Raw genomic sequence first — 19,895 nt, forward strand, 5'->3', positions numbered from 1 at the left:
GGCCTCCTCCTCATATAATTAAGCTAAAGCTAGCATCATGCAAGTTAAATTATCAGCTGATCACACACACACACACACTACCTTTTTAATTGATTGTGTGATGTTACAGCTCGTGGGGCATGCATGCATCTGCACATGAACATGTTCCATTATCAAACGTATTGTGCACCTAGCTCATGGAGCACATCACTTTGTTCTAGTATAAACTTTTTATGAAGCTTGTAACTTTTTTGTGTCACCTGCTACTTGTATGTATGGCTCCTATCTCCTTGGAGTTTCTTTTGGTGTATATAACAATTAGGTTCCTAGGTTAAGACGCAAGCATCAGTTTAAGTTACAAGATTACAAGATCTGTCAAACAATTTCTTTCTGGAAATTAAAGAAAGATCTTGCAAATTATTCATCACACATTTCACCTGCATGCATTATCTTCTCTGACTAAATACGCAGCATGCATGACACACTCAATGGAAGTGCATGCTTGTCCACATGCTAATCTTGTTTTTTTTTCCCTGGTAAACTACTCGTGGCTTGTGTTCATGGGTTTGAAGCTACGTGTGCTTGGAAAAAAAATCTAGAAGCAAGTAAACTACTGCGTTGCTTGTTCATGGGTTTGAAGCTACGTGTGCCTGGAAAAATACTGCAAGCAATGTGCACGTCGTATGTGTGTATATTGTATGGCCATGGTAGGGTACACAGGATGGACGTACGACGTGCCAAAAATGTTTGGTGCAATGGACGACATGTAGACAGCTAACACGTTCATCATTGATTAGTTTAATGGAGCTTTTGTCACAAGCTAGGAGGTCCATCGTTGTGTTTGATCAATGGTCGGCATCACACATGCAGGGTCCCCTAATTGTTATAAAGCTACCTCTACATCGGTCTCTGACTAGGTATCGATCCATCACATGTCAGACATTTATACCTGTCTCAATTTCAATAAAATCATTTCCAACTACAATGACAGGGAAAAGAAATGAATATGAATGTGGGTTGAATTATTTTGTCACAGGAATTTGAATGATCCATCGGGGGATATGTGAGATATATACATGTCAGGCTGAAAGCATGTTTCAGCTTGCAGCTGCGGCCATCATCCCAATATATTTCGCATGGGTGTATATATGTATTAGTTATGCAATTTTTGAATTTGACTCTTAATTGATTTTTAAAATTTTCTTTAATTGGCTTTATGAATTTTCAAATGCCGTCCTTCCAGTTTGAATTTGAAATCTGTATTTTTGAAGAGTCGAAGGGCGACATAAGTGAGGGACTCGATCGATCTGCTGCATTGCTAAGCCTGCTCTTCTTTGTTTTTAGATAGTCACTAGTTATATTTAATTAGATACGTTAAAATTAAATTTGTTTACCATGTTTGAGGAGGCATATTTATCGAGGCACATTATTAGATGTCTTCACTTCATAATTTAGTTTCACTCTCAACAGAGGCACTAATTGATTTTCTTTTCAAGAATAAAAGCTATATAATTACTTCACTAGGATCAATAATGGTACCTAACTAGCTACACCGTTTTGATTTGATATGGCATCCAAGGCTAAAACTTAGCTAGCATGATATGCTCTATCTCTGTCTATGGTCAAATTTATGGTTCTCCTAACTAGCTAGTCACATCTTAGTTTATTTATGCCCATCGTTGTGTTTGGTTAAATGTCGAAGTATACGAGATTACGATTCACAAACTAGGTATACTAGATTACTTGACTTTCTTAGAATACAATATATTGGACCATGCATGCTGTTTTTCTTGCCCTAGGAAAAGGAAAGATAATGGTTATTCTACCACTACTCTGAGAAAGCTAAACTAATAATGAACCTGTGCTGTCATGTTTCTAGCCGTGACTAAATGTCTCAAGGATATGACATGATGCTAGATTGCCTCGTGAATGGAGGAACGCTAGCTTCAACTAGTCAATTCAAGATCAAGCTTACATTTTCCTAAATAACATAAAAGGGCACGTCACAGCTTCCGTAGCCGTTTTTTAACTACCCTTGTACAACTAATATACAATGTAAATAGTAAGGTTAGTAAAATCAAGAGCCACCTCATGTTGCAGCTACGAATTAGAGATTTCTTTATGGAGCATACATGTCAATCCTCATAAGATGCTTGAAAAAAGAATGAGTTTTAGAAATTCTCAAAAAATCATAAGCATCTGGCAATCAATCCTTTAAACTCTAATAATCTTAAAAAATAATAGCCATGGATCAATTATGTTTTCAAGAAAAATACCCACCTCTGTCATTATGAAAATAATATAAAATAACTCCCTAATTGTATATCTAAATTACCTATATATGCCGAGAACAGTATAAAATAACTCGCTAAATGTATATCTAAATTACCTATATATGCCATTATGAAAATAATCTAAAGTTAACCCCCTATATTTATATATAAATTACGACCTCTTAGTGGTAGAGATCGCACTAAGAGGGAGAGAGGGAGATAACAAAAATAAGAAATTGCGTACCCATATTTATTCATAAATTTCTAATAATTATGCCGTTTAAAGTTATTACCCCTACCCCGTGCAGGAGCACGGAGTGATGGACTAGTTTCTAATAACAAGTTGTTATATCTTTTGGGGAAAAAAGAGAGAAGAGAAAAGGAGAATCACCACTTGATTTATACACTAGCTGACAAAGATAAACAAGAGAATATCTGAAGATCAGAAATTTCTGTCCAGATAGGTGCTGAAGTACAATGCGTGTACATTATTTGAAGCTATGCCATACTGTCATGCGACGAATGAGTGCATATGTATAGGTGAGTTTGGCAAGTAGCAAGAAAGCACCAGAAACAGTGAACATTTTGTTTGTGTTCACGTGGAAGGTGACTATCCCCGAAATTCTAGGGACATATTGCCAAAGGGAATGCTATCCAGTCCAATAGAAGACAAGGGCATGCACATATAGTAATGCATGGGAGGAGCTTTGAGCAGTGACAATCATAGGAACTATAGGTGCATTTGGCTCCTTATTCAGAGAATCAACGAATCATGTATTGGGAGTAGAAACCATGCATAAATTGTCTGCTATAGCTGCATCCCTTTCTGTCACCAGGTGATGCATTATAAGTGGAGCCATTGTGCATTAATGTTTTGGAGTTTTCTTTAAAATAATGTTGTGCATGCACCACAAACTGAGTATACAGACATTTCCATTATATTTGGGGCCCAGCAGCTGTGTTCATTCCTCTATACAAAATCAGCCAGTAGCCTAGGAGCTTCTTATTATCCAGTAGCCTAGGACCCTTACTATACGGTATACACCAAAGATTCATGAGACTAGATTTATGGGAAAGGAGAACTTTACCATTTGGCTACAACATCCCATCAAACAGCTGGCTACTGTAGTTGCTTAGCCAATTTGATGTGGCCATCTTCAACTGTTCGAGTGAGACTTATTGCTCGAGTTATTGTACACCAATGGTGGAGCTTGACGAGTATTGGGTGCAAGCCAAAAGAATCACATACCCAATATGTTATTCTTGTTATCAAATAAGTGGTCGAATTGCGAACTAACCACAGCTCAGCTGTTAAGGTTCCTTGTGGTGAAACCTGTCCATCCAGGTTCGAGTTCTCGACTCAGCACAAGAGCTCACATTTTTTTGGATTTATTCCAGAATTCAAACGGCGCTATTCTTTCAGTGGCAGGTGATGTGCCCGTCGACAGCGAGGGGCCAGTGGTGACTTCGTCAATGTCGAAGATTTGTCGGCTCAGCCTTTCGAAGGTGCTCAATCATTGGAGTATGGTTATTGCGTGCTTGTGTTCGTACGGGTGAGTGTGCGTGTGTGTATGTAAGCATGTGCGTTTGTGCTTTGTGATTCGAAAAAAAAGAACAAGTGGTCGAATTAAATGCTTGCTCGAGAAATCTGAGGAGAAATTAAGGTGGGGCCATGGACCCTTTAACCTAGTGGAAGCCCCCTCAGTGCGTTCTTTGCTATCCCCTGAGTGTGGAATTCGTTGCCAGAATCTTACAGGATTTGGGGAAAATGGCAGCTAACTCAATACCATATTAAGTTATTATATACTATGTAAATGGATTTCTCATGGAAAGAACATGTCGTCTCTTGCCAATGTGGCAAATAGATAGAGTAGTACAACATCATGGAGCCGGGGGCAAGCAAGTCAACCCCATAGGGGGAAGAAGAACCTCAGAAGAGTCCATTATTAGGCTCAACGTCTTAGGGCAAGAGCCCATGAAATGGGTCGGGTCAGAGGACAAAGTTGTGTGTCTGCCATGCATGATGGCCCAATGCAACACACTAATCATGGTCGATCAGACCACAACATCCACTAGACCTCTCCCTTTTTGTAACCACCACATGCTACCTTCATAACTGACCTGTAAACCTTTATCAGGCAAATATACTGCACGCACCAGAACCCTGATGAACAATTGAACATCGTGGTTGTGCCTTTCACTGAAGAAAAAAAGGAAAAAAAACTGTGTTGGCGACGGTAACCTGGGCCCCATAATTTGGTAGCCATGCCTCGTCAAAACATCCAGCTTATGGGAGAAGCCAGTACAAGGTGGCAACTTATGCGTCCTGGAATTCCAGCTTCTACTTGTTCATAAACTCGTGAAATGTCCAGTCATTGTTCGAGAATACTTCGGCTTTTTAATGTGAAGGAAGCCGAAGCCGGGGTCGCGACAAAAGAAAACGATGAGCAGTATGCCGTTGGGGCATCATTGTCATGAGAATCATGCGCAAGCAGGTTAAAACGAAGGGTGAAAATCAGGCCATGTAACTTTCCAGCATGATCGTCGATCATGTAAAAATAAAAAAGTAAAGAGCAGCGTCTTGTCATGGGTCACGGTAGCTTTTCTCTCGCTACCTCACCTAACTCCGTAGCTCTCATGCATGTTTTTTTTCTCTCTTCTAGATGCAATTTAGAATGGGACAGTGGACACGGTACACATTGCATGCACCTGTCCTTAATTTACACGCTGTATGTAACATCGTAATCTTCATAAAGGTGTAAGTACGTATCGGCCCATACACAATATGAAAGCTCGAGGCTCGCGAGACACTCATCAACCTCGTATGCATATTTATACACGAAACAGTTGAACCCAAAAGTTTAAATTGATGGGAAAAAATGAACAACTTATACTTTAATAGTTTATTTTTATTAAGTCTTCTTCAGGATATAAAAAGACTGCGAGAAATCCTTTCCCAAGTTTGAAATAAGAACTTTTGAAACCTGATGCAGCTCTTGAAAGAAGTAAGCTCATCAGTACACCATGCCAGCTGCATATGTTTGAGGAACAGGAAGCAGGCCATGCTAGGTGGCAGTAGAGCTGTACAGTGGACGTTAGGTCAGCTGTTGAGTCATGTATACACATGTGTACTCAGTCAGCATTTATGCAACGATCCACGATGTCTTTTCACCGGATCAAAACTACGCCTGCAGAGAAGATGACTGCCGAGCTAGCAGCAGAAGCCCTTTTTCCCTTTTGTCTCTCTCCTGCTGATCTCCTTCTTTCCCACTTCTTTTTTTTTTGGTGTTTTCCATCTCCACCTTCCAATCAGAGAGAAACAATAAGAGAGGTGCTTTCTTGACACACGAGAAAGTGCTACATGACAAATCAGGTTCTATGTGCAATTTTTTATATATTTATATATGTGTTATGAACTTATGATGGATGGAACTATGGTAGTGGGAATGACAAATACCGCGAGAAAAGGGCACCATGTTTTCCTCGAGGGCACTTTGCAAGGTGATGCTTGCATAGCTTGTCAAAAAGGCCCTGGCTGACAACGCCAAAAGATGCATTCTGTCGCTATAACATGCTACCAAGCCAAGATGCAGAGATTTGTTTTTTCTTCCTCTATCTCTTTCTGTTCTGCCATCATATATCGTCAGGAACTGTAGATAGATTGATGTGCGCATTTCTCTATTGTGTTTTGTTGCAACACAGTTCTACACAATCATACATGCTACCAAATCTTTGTTCCATACCTCTGGTACACGTGTGTTCAAGTGCTTGCTTGCTTGCTGGTGCATACGAGAATCACATGCAGGCTTAGCTAAACGAGAACCGTATTATTGCTGTGTGTTCACTTTCTTCTAGATGGAATGAGCTATAAAAATTTCCTTCAGTTGGGTATTACAGTTATTTCATTTCTACCCAGAAAAGATATTATATTATTTCATTTTAAGTGTTTTTATAATAATATATTGGGAGGCACTAGGAGCTACCGCAGAATTATACGCTACCAAATTTTAAAACACAAGAAATTTTATGGTACCTGAGAGTCACTATAGCCGTCCGTTTGCTCATATATATATCTAGGATTATATTAAGAAAAAGCTGTTTCTCTTTTTTATTATGCTGCACTCGTAAAGAACGACAAAGCTTTCAACAACTTCTCAGATCGAGATTGCTAAAAAGAATGAGAGCAATGCATACATATGATGGCGTGAACTTGTCGATTAATCAATTTTATCATTTAGTCGTCTCTTTCCTTTTCTCTTCAACTTTACTGGGTAAACAATCAATCTCTGAGGCGGTTGTGAAGTAACAAAACATAGCTGCTTACTGGACGGACTAGTTACATCAATTCATTTCAACCTCTATGATGAGGTTTTTAATCTTTTTCACCGTATCTCTCTGATGATCCTGTCGATCAATGTTTTCATTGTGTTCGTTGAAACAGTTATGATTCAATGCACCCAAAAGTCCAAAACTTTGCAATGATTCTACCACTAGAGTGTGCACCTCAACATGTGTTTTTGAGGTGCTTGCTGTTGCCGCTGATCCTGTTACTAACTGTACGCACATTTGCCTTCTCGTTCAGCTCAAGATCCGCTTCTAGATAAGTGGAACGTGAGTGTCCAGATTCAACCTGGCTACAGAGAACGTACGGTGAAACATCTTCAGAAAAAATGTGGCCTCCATCTCTGTTGCTTATTTTACTATCTGCTGTTTCTTTCCATTTATTGTTTACAACATGACAAATAACCTGTCTAACTCCTCCTTAGCTTTCTGGAGAAACTCAGCAAGTCAAGCCCATCTCAATTCCTTGATCAACTTGCGCCCTTGATGCGTTTTCGCTTTGTTTCTCTTTCCCTTTCCATCTCTCGACTCTCTCCATGGAGACATCAGAACCAAATGATGTCGATATCGGTATTCATGCCATCAAGTATGCGTCCAAACCATCAAGATCGTCCATTGTCATCTTCTGCTCCTACGTACATACAGTAGTCACTCACTCACTTGTGAATTCAAAGGCATTATGCGTGTCTGCAGTTTTTGGGAATTTATGAATCACTGAAAAATCAACAAGGAGTTAAACAACTACCATCAAAAGAGAGAGACCTGGTTCGGTACAGAGAGCTACGGTCTCCAGCTTTTTAGATCCCAAAAAATGGGCAGTGAAAGATGTGTCCCCATTGGTAAAGGCACACCATGTACCCATCTTTCGAATCAACAGGTTTGGATTGTCACCATTGACACAAGAACTGGTCTCCTAATCACTAGGAACCATAAGAGCTTTGTTGCTATCAAAAGAAAAAAGACCGATCGCATCCTTCTCACTTTTAGAGGTTGCAAAATGCAGAAGTAATAAGAGTACAAATGATAAACATGGGAAAGTTAAGGAATCTCTCTAGGAACAAAGCTGAGCTGCACGGTTGGTAGAAGGCCCCGTAAATAGGGTAACCATGACGACTTTTGTTCCTTTCTTTAGGGTGAACGCCAGAGCTCATCACCTAAATTGGTTCGAAGAATCTTCTTGAGCATATGTTTGGTAGATGTGAAACATGGTGTCAGTGCTTTTTTTTGTTTAATTTGACAAGTTAATGCTCAGCATTGGCCAGGGATCCATGGATTTTGTGCTCATATAGATTGTCTTGTAAGAGTTGGTATGGAACGGCACAAGCCAATATGGCTGCCTTGCCTTCATTATATAGTCACCACAAAGTGTACAAGTCCATGTAGGACAGCCTGGTACAAACCGAGTAGGACTCTAAATGTCTGAGAGTATACAACAGGAGAGTCCTAGTACAAGAGGTATTCCTACATCCCCCTCAATCACAACTTACACAAGTTGAGATTGTTACAAAATTCATGTAACTTGTGCACTAGTTGAGCTTTAGTAAAACCATCCGCCACTTGATCATTACTAGAAATTATCTTATGTCAAGAAGTTTCCGTGCAACACGTTTGCAGACAAAATGTTAATCCACCTCAATATGCTTTGCCCAGGCATGAAAAACTGGATCAGAAGATAAATATGTAGCACCAATGTTGTCACACCAAAGAATAGCTGCACGTGGCTGTGAAACTCCCAACTCAGAAAGTAACATCTGTACCCAAATAACCTTGGCTGTAGCATTAGCCAAAGCCTTGTATTCCGCTTCTATACTAGATCGAGACACCGTAGCTTGTTTGCGAGCACTCCAGGATATAAGATTAGAGCCAAGAAAGACGACAAAACCACCGGTGGACCATCGATCATCAGCACAACCAGCCCAATCCGCATAAGAGAAGGCGCTAACAATAGTAGAAGATGACTTCATAAGCTTCGAGCCATAACCAACAGTGCCACTAACATACCGAAGAATTCTTTTGACGGCGGTATAATGAAGTGTTGTCGGAGCATGAAGATATTGATAGACTTTATTGATAGCAAATGATAAATTAGGACGGGTGAGAGTTAAATATTGCAACCCTCCAACAAGACTCCTGAAAAATAGATGATGACATGTCACTAGCACCAGAGAGGACTAGTACCGGCTTGCAATCATTTAATCCAGCCTTTGCAATCAATTCATGAGCATATTTTGTTTGAGTTAGCAGTAGGCCATCATCACAATGAGAGACTGCAATACCCAAAAAATAGTGCAAAGGACCAAGATCTTTGAGAGCAAAATCCCCTCGAAGTTTATCCAATAGTTGCTGAACCGCACCATGGTTTGAGCAAACAATGATGATGTCATCAACATAGACCAAAAAATAGATGATGACATGTCCTTGCTGAAAGAAAATGAGAGATGTATCAACCTTCAAAGCATGAAATCTAAGTTGTTGTAACTTAGCACTCAACCGAGAATACCAAGCTCGAGGGGCTTGTTTAAGTCCATAAAGAGATTTATCAAGCTTGCAAACTCCTTGAGGCCAATTTTTATCTTCATACCCAGGGGGTTGTCGCATGAAAACATCCTCCTCCAGAACACCATGAAGAAATGCATTTTGAACATCTAGTTGTCGGATATTTCAATTGTTGGAAACTGCTAAAGACAAAACAAGGCGAATAGTGGCAGTTTTGACAACTGGACTAAAAGTGTCTTTATAATCCAAACCATATCGTTGCTTAAAACCTTTGGCAATCAAGCGTGCTTTGTAGCAATAAATAGTACCATCTACTTTCTTTTAACTTTGTCAACCCATTTGCAATCAATGATATTTTGACCAGATTGAGGAGAAACAAGATGCCATGTTCTGTTCTTCATGAGAGCATCAGATTCAGCATCCATAGCACTCTTCCATTGTTGAGAAGAGAGAGCTTCTTGCAGAGATCTTGGTTCCTGAATCTCACTTAGAAAACCATAGTGAACCATCCCATCAGTAAAAGTTTTTGGTTTGCGGATATTTTCCTGCAGATGAGTGCGAGGACGGATAGGAGCATGAACTGGCCGAGCTAAACTCATCGGACTTGGGGGAGGAAGTCGTCATCTAGTAGAGGGTCCAGACCTAGACGCACCAGGAGAAGCAGCACATATAATATCCATAGAAGATCCAAGCGGCTGAGGCGCAGGCAGAGACGATTCGGGCGGAAAATCACCTGGCGCCTGGACAGGTGGTGGAACCGGACATGCTGGTAGCGACGATGCCAAATCTACCTCGGGATCGCTTCGAATTCTAGTAGCAGCGGCAACATCCGAATGAGGCAAAGAGTCTCCATCGGGAAGGACACCACCCGTGTCGTGTAGCCCCGAAATGGAAACAACACCATTTGAGAGGGGAAACATATGAACAAATGCCAGACTTTGATCAGTAGCAGGTTGATCGCCTGATGGTTAACCTGGACTAGAACCAGAAGATACAGACAGAGGCTCGAGTGAAGCATTAGGCACATGATAAACACTATTATTCATATCCCCATTGTAATTTAACAAATGTGGTGAAAGCAAAAGAATTTGTGATGCAAGAATACGGCCATCATTAGGATGTAGATCAGCAAAGGGAGAGATACTCTCATCAAAAACCACATCACGTGAGATATAAACTCTACCAGAAGATATGTCAAGACATTTGTAGCCTTTATGCAGATTACTATAGCCAAGAAAAGCACAACGTTTAGAACGAAACTCAAGTTTATGTCGATTGTAGGGACAAAGGTTGGGCCAACATGCACAACCAAACACTTGAAGAAAGGAGTAGTTCGGTTGTTCATGGAAAAGGTGAGTGAAAGGAGTGGAGAAATCAAGGAAACAACTTGGAGTCCTATTAATAAGATAGGTAGCAGTTAAGAAAGCTTCATCCTAGAACTTCAAAGGCATAGATGCTTGAGCTAAAAGGGAAAGGCCAACTTTGACAATGTGTCGATGCTTGCATTCAGCCGAGCCATTTTGCTGATGAGCACGAGGACAGGAAACATGGTGGACAATGCCAACTTTTTGAAAAAAGGAATGTAATCGTTGATACTCACCACCCCAATCGATTTGCATAACACGAATCTTTTTATCAAACAATCATTCAACATATTGTTGAAAATTAAGAAAAACTTGAAACACCTCGAAACGATTTTTGAAAAGATAAATCCATGTAAATTTACTAAAGTCATCAATGAAGCTTACATAATATTGGTAATGACCAAAGGATTTTGGAGCCGGACCCCATAAATCAGAGAAAATTAACTCTAATGGAGAGGATGAGATACTACTTGAAGTGGGATAAGGCAACTGATGACTTTTAGCTTGTTGACAAGCATCACAAACTAAACTACTAGAATCACGACTAAATGAGAGATTGTTATCCCTAAGAACTTTATTGATGATGATGGAAGAAGGATGTCCAAGACAATGATGCCACCATGATATAGAAGGTTTGAAAACATGATGAACTTCTGCAGAAGGAATCGGAGGCATTGGGTAAAGGCCATCACGGCATCTACTGTGAAGAAGAGGAGTCTTGGTGTCCAGATACTTAACATAGAAAAAGGTAGGGTGAAACTCCAAGAACACATTATTATCCCTAGTGAACTTATGGACAAAGACTAAATTTTTAGATGTAGAGGGAACATGAAAAACATTATTGAAAGAAAAACTACGATTGGGAGTATGAATCATAGATTTACCAATGTGACAAATGTCCATACCTTTGCCATTAGCTGCATGGATATGATCATGTCCAGCATATTTCTCCCATGTATTAAGACTGTCCAAAGTGTTGGTAATGTGATCTGTGGATCCAGAGTCAACATACTAATTAGTGTCTACGCCATAGGAAGACACAGCTGCAGATGCAGATCTGGGGGCATTATAATTCTGCCTGGGAGGAGGAACATAGTTTTTCTTGAACCGGATCTAGCACTCAAGGACTGTGTGGCCAATGCATTCACACAATTGACAGACCAGCACATCATCGGAGTCATCACCAGAACTTCCAACACCTCGACTGCCAGAGGGAAAACCACGACCAGAGGAATGAAAGCCACGGCCTGGACCATTGTTGCGGCCACGACCTCGTCCAGAGAAGGAGCCATGACCACCATATGAAGAACCACGTCCTCCAGAATAAAAACCACGACTACCGGTAGTGGCATTAACTGAAGAATAGAACTAATTATTATTCTCATTGTGTTGTTGAGACAAGCGGGCTTCGTATGACAGGAGGTGAGCATAGAGATCGCTCAAGGTAAGGTTATCTTTTGTAGACATCGACGAAACATATGGATTGTAATCAGCACCTAACCCATTAAGGATATAGGATTGAAGCTCATCATCATCAATCTTCTTTCCGGGTGCTGCCATCTCATCACCAAAACCCTTCATCTTGATGTAGTATGCTGCGGTAGAGTTGTCACCTTTCTTCTCACAAGAGAGTTGAGACCTTAGCTGCATAATCCTCGACTTTGATTGAGAAGAGAACATCTATGTTATTGCTGTCCATCCCTCTGAGGCATGCTCAAGCGACAAAACCTGAACCAAAATTTCTTTGGTCATAGATGACAGGAGATACCCCAAGAGTTGCTGATCATGAGCAACTCAATGCACATATGCAGAATTCTCATGCTCTTCCTTTGATTTGTCCACCTTTTCCACCACAACAGTAGGAGGAGGTGCCACCAAAGATCCATCGAGATGCCCGACGAGGCGTGCACCACGGATTGCCGGTATAACCTGGGCTCGCCACACCAGGAAATTATCTCGTGTGAATTTCTCAGACATGGGAATTGAGAAGAGAACCAACACGGAGGAGCTTGACAACGCCATTAGCGCCGATGTTGCCAATTGCAAGATTTTCTCGACGACAACTAGATGTATTGGAGAAGGAGGCTACCTGATACCATGTAAGAGTTAGTATAGAATGGCACAAGCCAATACGGCTGCCTTGCCTTCATTATATAGTCAGTACAAAGTGTACATGTCCATGTAGGACAGCCTGGTAGAAATCAAGTAGGACTCTAAGGCATGAGCGTATACAACAGGAAAGTCCTAGAAGTATTCCTACATGTCTCATAAACTTTAATCTGTTTCTAGATTTCTGATATTTCTAGGTTCTTTCATTAGACCGGTTGGTGATGATTAAATATCAGTTTATAGCTACAACTAAACCCAATCAGTATGACCACTAGTTTTTGGTTGTTGCTAATCTATTTGATAACCACTAAGCTAACATAATAAAAAATGGTTAAATTTAACAGATGACTGGGATATGCATGATCTGCATATGGTCCAATCCTGAATTATCTAAGGTGAATAGGTTAACACAAGATCATGTAGATCCAATGCAAATCTTTTCAACACAAACGCTAGCTTGCAGCGGACAAAACATCTTAGAACGCAGAAGCTGAAACAACTTTATGTCATTTTGTTAGGAAAAACAAAGGGCACCAGATGAATAGCGCCGTGTGGCTGAATCCACGAGGCACAAAAGGCTAGCAGAAATGCCAGATGAACAAAGCTGCTAGGGCTCTCGTAATGTTGGAGCTTACCCTACGGCAAAGGGCAAAGTCTACTTGTAATATTCCAAAAATTGGAAATATTAAATTGAGTGAAATTTCAAAAAATTAAAACTTCTTGTTTGAATTGTGTGCTCATTTGAAAATAGAAGACAAATTCTACTCTCTTCTAGAAATTCCCTAATAAATTAAATCTCAATTTAATTTCAGAACTTATGTGCTAGTTTGATTTGACACTTTATGGATTTTGTTGGCTTTAAAAAATGAGTGCATTTGAATTTTGAATCTAATTCAAAATTTAAACTAAATATAAATAAAAAATGAAACCTAACCTAACATCTAACCCACTAGGTCAGCCCACAACCAACCGGCCTGTCCTGCCTAGCCTCTCCCGCAGCAGCCCACCGGACCGGCCCAGCCAACCCGCTAGGCCGCCGCGACCCTCTCCATCTCCTTTCCACCACTGACGCGTGAGCCCCGCCCGTTAGCCACCACGCCCCTGTTGCCCCTTCTTCCACCTCGCGCTGTATGTGTCACGTGCGCAGCATGCAGTGTGTGCGTGCCCGATGGGACGGGCTCACCGGACGTGTCCGCGCTAGCGCGTGGGCCCGTGACCCTTCCCTTGCTCCTCCGCTTTTGTGCTGGAGGCTGTGGATGGCCTCCTCTTCGCCTTGCCTTGCCGCCGCCGCATCTCAGCCGCCCGCTTGCCGATGCCGCACCCCCCAAACCCTAGCCCTAGCTGCACCCCACGCCGCTATATAAGGATGCAGAGCCCCGGCTTCTCGCCATGCATCCGGGGTTTTTTCCCTTGCCACCGACACGCTTGCCTGAGAGGAGAGAGGGGAAGGGAAAGGAAGAGGAGGAGAAGGGAGAAAAAGAGGAGAAGAGGAAGGGAGGTAGCGCTGGAAGGAAGAGGAGGCCTCCGCCGTGGGGAGGAGTCAGAGCCACCATCCATTGGAGTAGCCACTGCCAGAACAAAGCCAAGGACGCACTGCCACCATCATCGTACCGCGAGTCACCACCAAGCCGGCCATGCTATACTCCTCCGCCCCACCGTGAGCACCGCCGCTCCCTCTTCTCTCCGCATTGGCACCCCTATCTGGCCTTCGAGCCGCCATCGCCTTGAGCCGCCAACGCTTGCCGTCGCCGTTGTGCTGCCGGCCTTCATGCCGTGCTTCTTGTGCCAGCCTTCATGCTGTGCTTCTTGTGCAGGTGCCGCCGTTGCCGTCCGAGCAGCCGTGCCCTCGCCGCGGCCCTAGAACCCTAGGGCGCCGAGCGCGTGGCTGACCATGCCGCGGGCAGGGAGCTTCCCTGCACCGCGCGCACGCGTCGCCTCGCCCTAGCCTAAGGTAGAGCCTTGGCCGGGCCGTAGCCACGCCGCGCCTCCTACTGCGTCGCGTGTAGCCTCGCCGCGCTGCGTTGCCATGTTGCCCGCTGTAATGTCGCGCTGTGCTGCGACGTCATAGGCGCGGTCACCACGCGCCCTTAGCCACACCGCCGCGCCCACACCCGCGCCAGCCAATCAAGCGAGCGCCATACGCTTAGCTACACGAGCATGGCGCACAGGATCATCCGGCCGGCACACCGGATCCCGGGCTAACCCTGGGTGGCCACGTGTGTGCCACGTGGTAGTGCCACGTAGTATAGGTTGGCCACATGGCTCTCACATGGCATGGGCCGGGCCCCCACATGGGGGGCCCTGACCAGTGGGCCCACCGGTTGACTGGTGGGGCCCAGTTGACCGCTGCCCGGCCAACGTTGACCAAGTCAACGCCGACGTCAGCCAACACGTGGCACCCTCCCGTGCTGCCACGTGGCACAACCAGAAGCTGACACGTGTCACCCTAATTAATATTTTTTCCAAAATTAATTAAATAGTTAAATAAATCCTTTAATCTTTAAAAATTCATAACTAATTCATTGAACTCTGAAAAATATGAAACCAATTGTATTAAATTCATAAAATTGAGCTTGTGTTGTTTGTAGCTAGTTTGCTATTATTTGGATCTTCTAAATTTTGCTTTCTTGATTTTTTGCCTAGATGAGATGTCAATTAATTTATATTGCGTCGTATCTCATTTTGTTCAGACCCGAGCTAGGACCTGGAAAACTCTCAAAATCCCAACTACACCAAGGAGGATCCCAACGACTATGGATAAGGTGTCATGTCACTCCCAATCATATAGATCCTATTCATACTTAGTTGCTAGCGCTTTATTGATGATGCTTGGATGATGATTGATTGCATAGACTATGTTTCTAGTCATGCCTTGATAATTATTTATCCTGTTTTCCTTGTTACCTACTTGTGGACTAGCTACAGACCCCTAGCTAGTCCACCTTACTTATATCCATATACATACTTTTGAGTTATGGATGGGTATATGCCATGGATTTGGTGATATATACATGCTTTTGAGTTATGAATGGGCATATGCCATGACTTTGGTGATGGGATTTCTTGTACACTCTCGCGTGTGTTTTGGGTGAGTGTGATTCCTTGATGTGTTTTGGCGGAGCGAGCCATCATTGGTATTGGGGAGTGCCTTTCCAGGGGAGAGCATTCTGGACTCTCTCCGCCCCATGTGCCTATGGCGGGTACCTTGTTTGACATTGAGGAGCAGGTGGCATACTTGTACATTGCAGGTGTTTTAGCACATACTTATGGAGTTGAGTGCTCGCTCTCGGCCCCTAAGGACTGAGTCAATTTACCACCAGTCATAGTATCTATTTTCGTACATACCGTTCACCTCGTTATGGGTGGGGTTCGGTTCGAGACTAGTGGTGGATAGTGCTCAGCCTGTAGGCGGATTGGAGGATCAGTGTAAGGAGTTCGAGGTGTTGACCTGCTCTGACAAGACTGCACCCCAACATGGGTAGGTTTCACAGCTTCAAGGTCCTCAACTGGTGACAGCATGCCCTGCAGTTGAGGACAGTTCTTGACTCGAAGAAACAGGAGAGTACTATCCACTTACTAGGGCTCTGACTGTTAGGTAGGGTTTGGATGGATCGCTACCGTTCAGGCTCCATCCGTGCGGGTACAGTTGTACAACCTCTACAGGGTGTATAAACCTATAGCTATAGTTCATGTTCACTGGTTATGGATAGTGTTGTTGACTACTGCTACTTCTGGCTAGACTTATATTTTTACTTCTACCTTCCCTTTTTGAGATAGACTAGTATTTGCCGTTGAGATGTGAGGGGAGAGAGTTCCCACATCGCCTAGTGTGTTTGGGTACTGGATTCTTGGGTGAAGGATCTGGTGATTTGTAATGACTTCCTTAATGTGAGGTGTTGACCTTAGAGATGGTATTGCTTTGATGCATCCTTGATTGCTGCTGCTGCTGCATATACCTCTACAACCATATTTAGGTTGTTCCATGCATATAGTATTATTCTCCTGTTTCCTTGGCTTGCTGCTTTTGGGAGTTGACATGGTCTACCCGCTTCTTGGGTAGATTGTAGCTTTTCAGGGTCGGAGCCCGACTACGACTTTGACAACGATGGATGGGAAGACTAGGGATGGTCCCTCGCTCAAGTCGCCTATGGAGATGTTATCCGCCATGCTACGTGTTTCCGTTGCGTAGATGTTTTACCTTTCATGATTCAGTTTTGATGGACTTGTACCGGCATGAGCCGAAGTGTTGTACTCGATATTTATGATATTATTACTCTGTTGCTATTCTATATATATTTCTGTGTTGATATGGATTTGTACTAGGATTCACATGTGATAGCCTTCCTGAGACTATCACAGAGGTGCGTAGACTTGAATTTCCGGAGACGTTTCACTGCTCATCCTATTCGTTTATCGATACACACTTCCACAATCCCATCATCATCTTCTTAAAACCTTTTCCTGCATTGACTTGGGAGCTAAAAGGAGAGGTGTTCCTTATCCTCCTCTGTCCTTGCATTGTATTGTCGGTAGCCAGCAGTACAATGCTTGCTCCCTAAACATCGCCAGGCTTATTTGCACAGTGATTATTCCGTCATCAACCTTGTGCTATGGGGTCGTGTCAGTGTAGTGGTTCCCGGCCAATTGCACGTGATCTTTCTGTTAGTTCAAACAGATATTCTGGTGGTGGGTCGATTGATTCCTCTCTTTGTCTGTGGTCTGCTTCTCATAACTGACTTGATTAAAACTTCTGAAATGATAATTTTCTAAGTATATTGGTGCTCTCTAAAAACAGGCGATCTTACAGCCTAAAAAAAAAAGGCAATCTCACATTGACATACAATCTTTACGCGACTTAAAAGATAACCTTCTAATATGTGATCTTTATATTTTTATTAAAGTATTTACGAACTTTTATTTTCATTTGTTTTCCATTAAGGCAGTTTCACTTTCAATATGACACTTGAACAAATGTTATATGCTCTTGTTTGAATTTTTCTCCATACTATACAAACTAAGATTAATGTTGTTGGCCAACTACTTGCTCTTCCGTTTCATTTTTCTCCACCTATTTGAGTTTTCTTGTATCAATTTATACTTTGCAAGTTTTTAATTACATGTTCATAAATAACAGTTACATATTATTTTTTTGTAATTCCATATATTTTGTGGTGTAACTAATGACTTGGACTTTTTTTTTACCTTGGTTTTCTCTGTGAGTTCTTAAACAAAAAACAACACACTACATGAGCTGGTTGGATCCACGGAAACACAACCAAGATGCTCACGTGCAAGGATCTGCTCATTTCTGTTTCTACCATATGGTTTGGAAGTTGACTGATGACACAAAGAAAAAAGTTAGCTGATTTAGTACTCTGACTGCAATTGGAAGCCTCAGAAGTAATTGTGATCTGAAAATTTTTCAGTCGATTTGCTTTGGTTAACAAAAAAGTGTATGATCACACCTTCCCATTGTTGGAAATTCGACTGAAACCCAAAAGAAAATAGTTAGTACAGTAGTAGCAGCAGGTAGACACTACCTTTTTTTTTCTCCTCGTGGGCTGCGCTCATCATCCTCCTGGGCGGCAGTTGTTTTGTTTTGCTTCGTGGACTTTGCTTATCTAGTTTCAGCCCAATATTTGTTTCGCTAGGTGGGCTTTGATTTGTTTCCCGTTTGAGCCCATGTCTTGGTTGACACACACGTCCAGTCCCCCGTTTTTATTTATTTTGTCCAAACAAAATTCCAGTCATCTTTTAGGAAGGAAACAATGTGCTTGACTTTGTGCTAAAAATCGGTTGAGATTGAAAAATTCACTCACGTTTTGTGGTTCTTGCAACAAGAATATCAAAATGTTACAAAAATATAGATGCCCCCGATATTAATTCGTGGAAATTTCTTCATACATGGATCATTTCAAAAGATCGATCAGAAATTCAGAACTGGTGCTTTCCCTCGAAGCTCTGACCGGCCGTCCACGTCGGCGGCACGACGTGGTCGAAGACGATGGAGCGGCCGTCGCCGTTGGTCACCCGGAACGACAGTCCCTGCCCGACGAGCCGCGCGTCGGCGCCATCCCAGATCTGCCCCCAGTTGCGCCGCATCTCCACCCACGCCCCGTCCCGGGACCCCTTGGCCGCAACGGCCCTGACATCCCCGGCGCCGGCGACGTTGAAGACGAGCACGGCGACCCACCACCGGTTCCCCCTCATCTCGAACCGCACACCGCCGCGCTTGGCGCAGAGCGCGCGGCGGTACTGCACGGGGATGATGCCGACGTGGAAGTCGGTGACGAGGCGGAGGAACACGGGCTTGGACAGGTCGAAGTGACGCAGCGGCGGGTTGCACCAGTTCTCGTTGGGCTTGGAGTAGTTGGCCGGGCACGCGTTCGTCGCCGTCACCGTCACCGGCGCGCCGCCGCGCGCGCAGTAGGAGCTGCCCTGGCACCGGAGCTCGTAGCAGCCGCCGCAGGCCCTGCCTTCGTCGAAGAGCGCCACGCTCAGCGCCGTCGTCTCCAGCCCGTACCCCTGCTCGAACAGGTTGCCGTACCCGCACGCGCCCTCTGCAAGCATTGGCAATTTGACATGGCAGTCGTTAATTACATTGTTACGTGCTAGAGCAAGAAGAAGACTAGGTAGAACGCACAAGCATGTCAGTGGTGGACCCTATCAACTCACGCATGGTTTCGGCTCCGGTCTCGTCGCCGTAGAACGTGGCGTGCGCCTCCTGCCAGCCGCCGCCGTGGACCGCCGCTGCCGTGACCGCCGCCGGAGAGGCGGCGAGCAGAAGCAGCAGTGCCGCGGCCGCGGTGGCGCGGCGAGACGCCGGTCTCGGATCCATTCGGCCCGCGCCTGCTCTTGATGGAACGAACGAACACTGGACGATGCCGAGAGATTGACCTTGTGAGAGAGCGCTGTTTGTGTTGTACGGAAGGGGTACGGTGGGCTATATATACGAATGCGGACAAGTAGGGCGAAAAATCATTTGAGGAAATTAGCAGCCATGCAAGGCAAGTAAAATTAAAATTGGAATCTCTGCCGTATTTGAAGGCGTGACAAAAGCGAGCTACTATATTCTTTTGATTAATGGTGGCGTGCAGAGGAATTCGTAATTTCGTATTTGCAGAGATTTAAGTTCCACAACGGGAAATTCTTGGGGAAAAACCTAATCTCCGGTAAAGTTTTTGGAAAAATGCAGAAGTGGGCAGCCATTGAATGCATTGAGCGGGAGCTCCTGTCCATCGAGTTTCTCGTTGTATGGGAGAAATTAGGCGATGATTGTCAACTTATTGATCTCTTATCATCTTTTTTGGGTAAGCAGTGAGGGGGTTGGGGA

General features: G+C 43.5%; 1 protein-coding gene across 1 annotated transcript; it reads right to left on the reverse strand.

Annotated features, from left to right (window-relative positions):
* Positions 1 to 18,496: 18,496 nt before the first annotated feature.
* Positions 18,497 to 19,400, reverse strand: LOC101755736 (expansin-A4). Its single transcript, XM_004974446.1, has 2 exons — positions 19,238 to 19,400; positions 18,497 to 19,122 (listed from the first exon to the last, which is right to left on the reverse strand). Exons 1-2 carry the CDS (start codon positions 19,398 to 19,400, stop codon positions 18,497 to 18,499), a joined length of 789 nt encoding a protein of 262 aa, XP_004974503.1.
* Positions 19,401 to 19,895: the final 495 nt, after the last annotated feature.

Source organism: Setaria italica, chromosome VI, assembly GCF_000263155.2.
Source record: "Setaria italica strain Yugu1 chromosome VI, Setaria_italica_v2.0, whole genome shotgun sequence".
Classification (NCBI taxonomy): Eukaryota; Viridiplantae; Streptophyta; class Magnoliopsida; order Poales; family Poaceae; genus Setaria; species Setaria italica.

Excerpts from the sequence above, each read along its gene's own strand:
- LOC101755736 (XM_004974446.1), bottom strand. The coding sequence starts at position 19,400 with ATGGATCCGAGACCGGCGTCTCGCCGCGCCACCGCGGCCGCGGCACTG. Across the intron at positions 19,123-19,237 it reads GACCGGAGCCGAAACCATGC|AGGGCGCGTGCGGGTACGGC; the intron begins GTGAGTTGATAG and ends CAATGCTTGCAG.